The 9,395-nt window shown below is 54.5% G+C and overlaps 1 protein-coding gene across 2 annotated transcripts; it reads left to right on the forward strand.

The window, feature by feature from the left end:
- Window positions 1-413: 413 nt before the first annotated feature.
- On the forward strand, window positions 414-7,908 carry Jrk (Jrk helix-turn-helix protein). Of its 2 annotated transcripts, none has more exons than XM_059248107.1 (2): window positions 414-630; window positions 2,020-7,908. In XM_059248107.1, the coding sequence occupies exon 2, from the start codon at window positions 2,439-2,441 to the stop codon at window positions 4,113-4,115; it is 1,677 nt and encodes a 558-aa protein (XP_059104090.1). In that variant the 5' UTR covers window positions 414-630; window positions 2,020-2,438; the 3' UTR covers window positions 4,116-7,908. The 2 variants fall into 2 exon arrangements, with proteins under 2 accessions (XP_059104090.1, XP_059104091.1); XM_059248108.1 differs by lacking the exon at window positions 414-630 and adding an exon at window positions 667-919.
- Window positions 7,909-9,395: the final 1,487 nt, after the last annotated feature.

Consider the following 9,395-nt stretch of genomic DNA (forward strand, 5'->3'; position numbering starts at 1 on the left):
AGCCATTTGTACTTCTTGTTGGTATAGCCTTCCTCCATTTTCAAAACCTAGGGCCCAGCCTCTGCTGTCCCTTCACTGTCTCCATTGAAGTGTCTTCTTTATATTCTTTGTATTCTGATTCAGGTATGGTTCACATGCAAAAAGGTTCATCTCATCTCAAGGTCTCCCAAAGCCTCCACGCTGCACTGCGTTTCAAATCTCAGCATCAAAATCCTCTAAATTGGACACATTTTGAACTCTAGTTAACGGAAGGGTCCATAGGGATGGAAAGGGATGCTGGAAACTGGAGGGCCTTGGGAACCTCCCACCACAAGGTGGCGCTGGACTTAGCCTCCCGTCCGTGCTCGCCCGGCCACGGTTCCCAGGACCGGACGCTCAGCCCAGGCTTCCGCTCCTCATGAACGCGCGGCTCCCTCTGGCCTTCGTCGTTCTACGGGCGGGGGAGCTGCCGGGCCGGGGCTGCTCCGTTGTTCAGCCGCGGTGTAGCGAGCTAGGCACCACTGAGAATAGAAGCCTCCCGGTGGTCTAGAGCGTCCCCGGAAGTGGCTCGGGGAAGGCCGCGAGGAGCGGACCGGTGGAGAGCTGCGTGGCCGGCATTTCCGGCCAGTAGTGGCGGCTCGGGGTCCTCAGGTGAGTGGGGCCGGGCCGGGCCGGGCCGGGGCCACCGCGAACGGTGCTGGAGGCCGGGCCCACGGAGCCGGACGCGCGTTGTCGTTTCCCTGCCCGGAGCGCCTGGGGACTAGCGGATCCCTTCTCAGGAGTCCCGGGATCGGGTCCCCTCGGCTCCCAGGCGCTCCACCAGCACGCAGACCGGGCAAGCTTGGTTGTTCCTCCCCTCCTGGGACCCTTCATCTATCGTCTCTTGCCTGTGTTTTGAGTTTTCTCTCAGTGCGTCGTCCGGGCTGCAGCCCAATGGCAGGTCGTTTCTTAGACCCGTCCTCCAGATGCCTCAGGTCCGACTCGAAGAAATTTGCCTCTCCCCTTAGGAGCTTACAGTCCCGCCCCCAGAAGAGTAGTCCATTAAGTCTCTGTTCAAGTGGCCCTGGGTGGTTAGTGCTTCCTTTGAAGTTCCGAGGTTAGAAGCCTCCCGGATTTCTGCAGCCACGTTTAGGGGGTTCTAAGTAGTACAAGATTCGAATTTTCCCTCTCTTCCTCTTTTCCCTTCCTGGCCCTGTACTCAAAGCAGTTCTGCCTCTGCCTCCCAAGTGCCAAGATGGCAGGTTTGAGCCACCACAGTCAGCTTGGCAAAATTTCATTTCTGGAGTGTGTGTTCAGCCCCTTAACCACTCTCTACACATCTGCAGGGCAGGCTCCAGGAAAGAGCCAACATGAGCTGGGCCTCCTTCCGGAAGCTCGACTCTCCCTCAAGTTGCTGCAGAATTCCTCAGCTCCTTGGGTTTGTTATTAAATGTTCCCCCCTGAGAGCAGACTGTGGCCTTGAATTCCTTCTGTTCCACAGTGAGGTGCACACAGCAAATGTTGTACATGCCAGTGGTATGCACACCTCCCTCACTGACTGGAATGGGAGACCCTTGGGGACCAGCACCAAGTTCTGCAGACCAGGAGGCTGACTTGAGGGAGGAAACCGGGTTATACAGCTCGCTGGTGACAAGCTGGCATTCCCCGTGTATATTAGGAACTCTTGCACATTTGAATAAATGTCTCCTGTCTCTTACATTGTGGTCTCAGGTACACTTTTGTGCTGCTCATGGAAGTAACCCTGTAGCCTTCTGTCTCATCAAATGCTTGATTGGAAGGATCTGCCCAGCTAAGGTTTGGTGGGGGGGAAGGAGAAGGCAGAGGCCATTAGAAATGCATTGTGACTCTTACCTTTTCCGGACAGTTATGAAGGTTGCTGGTGCTGCTTGCTCTGTGGTCTGCAAGGAAGGGCTGGTTAACAGACTGGATAGCAAACCCCAGGCCAAGTGGCACTGATGTTTGAGGTGACGCTTTCCAGTGACCCTAAGCCCGTCTTGATTGTTCTTAGTAACATTTCTTTCTTTCTGCTCTGCTTTCCAGTTCCTGAAGTGTATGGGTAAGACAACGTTGTGAGTCCTGGTGAGAAGTATTCCCAGCTCAGAAACCTGGACACTGTTGAAGGGGAAAAGCTGCCACCTTTTGCCATCTGGGTGAAGGCCCGCGGCTCCAGCTACACCCAGCAGTCCAGGGTAACTCAACCCTGTCACCTCCCCTGAAGAGAACAGCAGTCGACTACACTACTAGGATCTGAGGCCTAAGAGGGCTGGAGCCCCAATACTGCAGGGAAACTGAGGCAGGATACTGCTGTAGGCAGGGAACAGAACCAAGAATGAACCTGGCTTGAGCCTAGGCTCAGTCCTGTGGGCAGGCAGACAAGAAAGGGAGAGACTGGCCCAGGGAGCCAGAGAAACACATAGTCAGGGAAGGCCAGGCAGAGCCCCAGCCTGGACCACCTCCTCATGGCCTCCAAGCAAGCTGCAGCCAAGGGCAAGGGGGAGAAGCGGAAGCGAGTGGTGTTGACCCTGAAGGAGAAGATCGACATCTGCACTCGGCTCGAGCGTGGTGAGAGCAGGAAGGCACTGATGCAGGAGTATAACGTGGGCATGTCCACTCTGTACGACATCAAAGCCCACAAGGCCCAGCTGCTCAGGTTCTTTGCCAGCTCAGACTCTCACCAGGCGCTGGAGCAGCGGCGTACCTTGCACACGCCCAAGCTGGAGCACCTGGACCGAGTGCTGTACGAGTGGTTCCTGGTAAAGCGTGCCGAGGGCATCCCTGTGTCGGGCCCCATGCTCATCGAGAAGGCCAAGGACTTCTACAAGCAGATGCGGCTGACAGAGCCCTGTGTGTTCTCTGGAGGGTGGCTTTGGCGCTTCAAGGCCAGGCATGGCATTAAAAAGTTAGACGCCTCTAGCGAGAAGCAGGTGGCTGACCACCAGGCTGCGGAGCAGTTCTGTGTCTTTTTCAGGAGCCTCGCAGCTGAACATGGGCTGTCTCCTGAGCAGGTGTACAGCGCTGATGAGACAGGTCTGGTCTGGCGGTGCTTGCCAAATTCCACCCCGGATGATGGGCCTGTGCCCCGCTTCAAACAGAGCAAGGACAGACTGACTGTTTTAATGTGTGCCAATGCCACTGGCTCCCACAGAATCAAGCCCTTGGCCATCGGGAAGGGTGGTGGCCCCAGAGCCTTTAGAGGCATCCAGCACCTGCCTATTGCTTACAAGGCCCAGGGTAATGCCTGGGTAGACAAGGAGATTTTCTCAGACTGGTTCCATCATATTTTTGTCCCCTCCGTGCGAGAGCATTTCAGAACCATAGGCTTGCCTGAGGACAGCAAGGCAATTCTCTTGTTGGACCATTCCCGAGCCCATCCCCAGGAGTCCGAGCTGGTGTCAGAGAATGTCTTCACTATCTTCCTGCCTGCCAGTGTGACCTCCTTATTGCAGCCCACAGAGCAAGGCATTCGCAGAGCCTTCATGAGGCTCTTTATTAACCCTCCTGTAGCCTTACAGGGCTTCCCCACCCGGCACAGCATGAACGATGCCATAGTCAATGTGGCCTGTGCCTGGAATGCTCTGCCTAGCCAGGTCTTCAGGCGGGCCTGGAGGAAGCTGTGGCCCACTGTCACATTCGCCGAAGCTTCCTCCTCTGAGGAGGAAGCAGAGTGCTGCAGCGTGAAGCCTCACAATAAGACTTTTGCACACATCCTTGAGCTCGTGAAAGAAGGGCCCTCCTGTTCTGGCAGCAGGCTTCAGAACAGCAGGGCTGAAGAGCAGGCTGTGGCAGGGAGGGACATGGATGAGGCCCCTGCTGTTGGGACACCGTCTCAGGCCACTGGGCACGCAGAAAAGGCAGAGAAAGATGCTGGTGAGGATGAGGTGGCCGCCTGGGAGCAGGCAGCCACCTCCTTCCAGGCACTTATGCACTTTGCAGAGCGGCAGCCATGTTTCACCACGCAGGAGGTGGGGCAGCTGCGGGTACTGCACACGGTGTTCAGGAGACAGCAGCAGTTGAGGCAGCCCCGCGTGGCTCTCAGGGCTGTGATCAAACTTGAGACCCTTCAGGAGCACCCCGGTGTGTGTGTGGCCACAACCCCCTCCACCTTGCCCTGCTCCTCCGCAGCAGGTGATAACTGAAGATGTCTGTGTCTGCTGACCCCCTGCAGCTCGGCTCTGTAGTGTGTGCCGCTGTGGGGCTCAGACTGCCTGCTAGGCAGGAGCGCGTGCCCAGATGAGAGCAAGCAGGACTCGAGCCCCAGGAGCAGGGCTCCTGTCAGGGTGGCTCCTGGTTTACACAGAGGGCTCCCTGTGTTCTGGCTAGTGGTTTGACTGTACCTCCTAGCACAGGTGTGTATCTTGAATGGCAGGAGACCTGTGCCCTCCCTCAGCGCTCTGGAGCTCTCCTAGCTGCAGCTGGGTCCAGTGGGCCAGCTCTGCCTCTGGTGTTGGAAGACTGAGCCACGTTAGCAGGTTGAAGTGCCTTGAGGGGTGTACCTCCAGCCCTCAGGAGGCTCTCTCTCTCCCCAACTGGTGAACCCCCAAGCCCAGTCCTGAGGGCACTGGCTTCAGCTCCTGACCTCAGTGCTCACATCCCCCACTAGGCACCATGCCGTCCTCTTGGTCTGAGCCCACCTCAGCCATGGACAGACTCAGTGGTGAGACTCTAGTGTCCCTGTCAGCAGCAGGCCCTACCTCTATGGGTCAGGTTCCATGGAGACACTGCATGCTAGTTTTAGCATTGCTCAGAGGCCGACATGTGTCCAGAAGTCTGTGCTCCCCAGAACTTCGAAGTAACAGCCTTTATGTGAACAGCAGTTGGTGACTTGGAGCTCAACAGGATAGGCAGGTTAGCAGTGATCCTATGGAAGATGTCTCTGCACTAGTTGGTTCTGTGGAAGCCAGCTGTCAGAGAACATGACTTTTCCTGACCTTGGAGCTGATGAGTAGCACCATGGCTACTGTGCCTGTGACTCCCGGTGCCGTTTGTCTGCAGCGGTTAGCTCTCTATTCTTTAACCATGGCTTTGTCCTTGACCCCCACTGCCTTTGGGATTCATGTAGCTGAACTGCCACAGTTTCCATTCCAGAGTTCGACAGCTGCTTCACCAGGAGACCTTTGCTGTGGAAGCTCTGAGAGCCAGGGAGGGGGCCTTGAGGAATGTTGGTTTGTGTTTCTATGTCTGTCCAAACACGGAGGATGGATGTTGCAGACCACTCTAGTTGTGGCTGGATGTCTTGCTTTACCTGCATGTGTGAACATTATAACTGGGTTGTTTTTAGAAGTCTTCGTTGTGATTCCTCGGTCTCTGTTGACAGGAGTCATTGTTCTGTCACACCGCTTTTTCTGTGTGTCTAAGTGACATTTGTATGCTCACGTGCTGTGTGGTTTCTGGCTACTATGGGGACTGTTGTGTTACTGTTGTGGCTACTTGAGCTGCTGCAGGTCAGAGGTTGGAAGTCACGATGCCTGCAGCATCAGATGATGGACATGTGGAGGGAAAGTCCCACCCTGGGAGGATGGGGCAGGGCTGGGGGAGCTCCTGGGTCCATAAGGTTTGTGCCCATGAGACCACACTCCAGGACCAGTGCTGGCTGACATTGAGAACCTGCTCCTGGTGTTGCCACCTACTAGATATGTGATGTCTGTTCCCAGGGCACCTTCCAGAACAACCGAGGTGGGCAGGCCCCTTTGTCTTCAGAGAACAAATGTTCTGCCCTCCCATTCTACAGCCATTAGCAGCTAGCTTCCTTGAGGCTTGTGCTAGCGGTATCTAGGTGCAGACCTGGGAAAGGGGTGTCAATGGCCCGAGAGCATGCATTTCTGTACTGCCTCCCATGTATACTCTGAGCATGCCCAAGGCACTTCCCCTTAGGACCAGCCTCTTAGAAGCCCAAGCAGTCTAGTGTTTTAGCCTCAGAACCTTTTCCCCAAGCACTCTGAGGTGGTAGAGCCAGTGTGTCAGATGTAGAGACAGACCTGGCAAGACCTCATTCCCTTTCCCTTTGCTCAGTGGTCACTGAGGCCCTCAGAAATCCCTGGGTTCTCCAGGGCAGAATGTGCTCTGGTCCCTCTATATATTGTCTGCTTCCTCCTTTGCCTCTCAGATACCTGTGTAGCCCAGGCTGGCTTAGAACTGCAGCCCTGCTTCAGCCTCCTGTGTGCTAGTATCATGGGCGTGCGCTGCTGTGCTTGGCACCTTCCTGCTTCCTACCAGGAACCAGGCTGTTGTTCCATTGACAGACGTTGGGCACTGTAGTGTCGCAGTTGCCTGGCTGCTCCCTTCCCACCAGCAGAGCCTTTTCTCCCCGTATATTAGTCAGAGACCCTCCACATCACCTCTCAGAGGTTAGTTTGTCAACTCTAGCCCCATGCTTCCAGGAGCCTGGGATGTTGGCAACCCTTGTGTTCTGAACAGGGCCAGCATAGGACTGCTCCTTCCTCTAGATAGGCACAAGGAGCTGATGCCCATAGTCCGTTCCGGGTCCAGCAAGCGATAGATATCATTTCCAGGGTGCGCAGTTTCCTCTTCAAAGGGATGGGTACCTTGAGCCCTACCTGGCCCTTTACAGATGTCTGGGGAAGATCATTCTGTTAGCATTTGGTTGGAGAATATTGTTCCTGTTTATGAGGACCTGGGTAAGACTGTACCCCCTTACCAGTACTTGCTGCTTGGTGGAAGAGCAGAAGCACCCTGTTACAGCCCTGTGTGTTGTCTCCACAAAAGTACATCCACAGCAAGACAAGAAGCCTTTGTCCTGTGGGTGGAGGATGGTGAGCAATGGGTGGGCAAATTGGGTTAACTGGGTGAGTGGGTAGAAGAAGAGGCTGCTGCCTTGCCCAGTTACCTAGGTGGAAGCTAGAGTCTATTGGGAAGCAACTTCATGACCAGCTGCACTGAACCTCAGTACCATGTGATCTCAGAGAAACTGGGAGAGGATCCTGGATGGGGCTGTGATGGCTGCTGTCACCTCCTTTGTTAAGATTGAGTCTGAGGTTAGCTAGAAGAGGACCCTGTGGGAGGGTCCAAATCTGGAATTTGAAGCTGGGATCATCCTCTTGTGAGCCTGGCCCTCAGTGAGAGGATACCCTGAACTTAGCAGGGTGGTAGCTGTGATGTGTCGGGGAGATAGTGAGGCTGTGGAGTGGACTGCCCTTAGTCCTGGCTCCTGCTCGTTTACATGGTGGCCTTTTGCCAGGTTGTCCCTGCCTGCCTTCAGCCCCACCGCCAGAACACTCCTTGCATCCCCAATGAGTGTCATGCCGTCCTTGATCATGGGACGGTAGGTTTTTAAGTAGGGAATCCAGGGCTCCCTGGTGAGTGACAGGACCAGCTGCAGCCTGGCTGAATCTAACTTGAGATTGTTTTGTTTGTGGTCCCAAGGATGTAACCCCCAGCTCTTACCCCTTATCATGTGTTTAATAGCAGAGCGGCTTAAGTTCCAGGGAAGGGAGGTAAGCCAGGGTGTAGTGCCCCTTAAGGGGAGCATCCTAAGGCTCGAAAACCATGGGAGCACTTGTATAATGGGGGGAGGGTTTGCCGGGGTCCTAAGACCTCTTCTGGATGCTTAGCCCTCTGGGTGGGGTTGATATAGCTCCCTCTGTAGGACTCCTAGGCCAGGGTTATTTTCCCACTGAGTGCCTAGCCCCCTGTCCAGAACCCTGGCTACCTCATGCCCTTGTATCCCTGAGATCACAGCCCCAACCATCAGCATCATCCTGCCTCTGCTCCCCCAGCCCAACACCAGCCTGTGGAGGAGCTTGTCCAGATGAAGGGACCTGCCCCTGAGAGATGGGAGAGCTTTCCGAAGCTCACAAAGGACAGGAGGTAGAAAAGACAAAAGTTGCATTCTGTGGCTAAACACATCAATAAAAGGCCTTCTGTGGAATGCAGCAGAAGCACCACCCAATAAAATCGTGTCCCCACCTGCCACCTCTATGGTAGTAAATTCACTGTGTACTCAGCCCTTACAGCCCTTCATGCCTGTGTTCCTTGTGATCTCTGAGTCAGGGCTGGCAGCTGCCCAGAGTGCTGAATTGGTTCTCTGTCCTACCGCTGGGGACAGGCATGTGCCCTGTAGTCTGGGCTTCCTAAGGAAGAAGGCCACAGTGAAGTTTGGGGCTTCTGGGCTGTGGTCTCCTGCAGGATTCCTGGGAATCATGGGAAGGCTGAAGAAACAGACTGACTTCCATGGGTACCCAAAATGGTCAGAGAAGTGTGGAGTGGAAGGACAGACACTAGGGGGCTCTCTCCTTACACGCCACCATCTCTGCACAGAAAGTTTGTGCCCTCTGGGGGGAAGATAGAGACTTGCTCACTTCTGTAACATCCCATTCACAAGACCATGTATACAGCTGTGCTGAGACTATTAGGATGGACCCATTGGTAACCAGCTCCTGGCTCATTCTCCCAACAGGAACACTCACATCGTCTCACAGTCCTGCAAGGCTAGGCAGGTTTATGCTTGCTGAAGACTGCTCAGACTCCCAAAGCTTTCATCTCTTCGTTTTAGTAGTAATTATACAAGCAAACCTGAGCATGCAAAAGTCTCCCCGAAGCCTTGGGCATTCTGCAGCCAGCCACCTACCTGTCCCCCTTCCTGGGAACTCCTGTCCTGGTGAGCATTTAGAAAGCACTCCTAACTGAAGGGGTCTGCAGTGTCTGTTTCCTGCAGGCTCTACTATGGCTGCCTGGTCCCTGTATACTCCGTCAGCTCTGTGTCAGGCTCCACACTGTAGCTTGGCCACTATGCCACCCAGCCACAAGGTCACACTGTTAAGCAGCTTCTCTCCTGGTGGGGAAGCCAGGTCCTCAGCTGCTGTTCTGGTCAAGGGCTTCTGAGCTTTTCCTACTAATTGGATTTTATTTGCTGACATTAAGTGGCATGTGGGCTGACAGGCCTAGCTTCTTACTTGATAAATGGGATCAGAATGTCATTGTGAGTCCTTTAAAAGCTTTATAAAGGAAAGCTATGCCTGTCACCATGCCCAGTATCTAACCCTGTGCCAACCTCTGCAAGCCTCCAGTGTGTCTTCTCTTACCTCCTCTCTCAATGACCTGAGAACAGCCACATCTACCAGACCTCTTCTGAGGCTTTTTCACTCCATCCCCTACAAGCCTGGATAGGGTTGGTGCTGATGTTGCTGCAGTAAGGCTGTGAGTCATTTGCATACTGAATTCATGAAGGGTCTGCTTGGTGAAAGAATCCAGGAAATTGTGTGGGGTCCCTGTCTATGATCCCCAGGGCGGGAAGGGGAGGCTGATGGAACCTGGCGGCTGGGAAGCTGGTCTTTAATGAGGCCAGAAGTTCTGTTTTGGAAATGTGTAGTGAGGGCCACACATCTGTGAATGCAGTGACGGCTGAAATGGTGCCTCATGGTATGTGTGACTTAACCAGCCAGATCGAAAGAGGAAGTGTT

The sequence above is a fragment of the Peromyscus eremicus genome, chromosome 20 (genome assembly GCF_949786415.1).
Source record: "Peromyscus eremicus chromosome 20, PerEre_H2_v1, whole genome shotgun sequence".
Taxonomy (NCBI): Eukaryota; Metazoa; Chordata; class Mammalia; order Rodentia; family Cricetidae; genus Peromyscus; species Peromyscus eremicus.

Excerpts from the sequence above, each read along its gene's own strand:
- Jrk (XM_059248107.1), top strand. The coding sequence starts at position 2,439 with ATGGCCTCCAAGCAAGCTGCAGCCAAGGGCAAGGGGGAGAAGCGGAAG.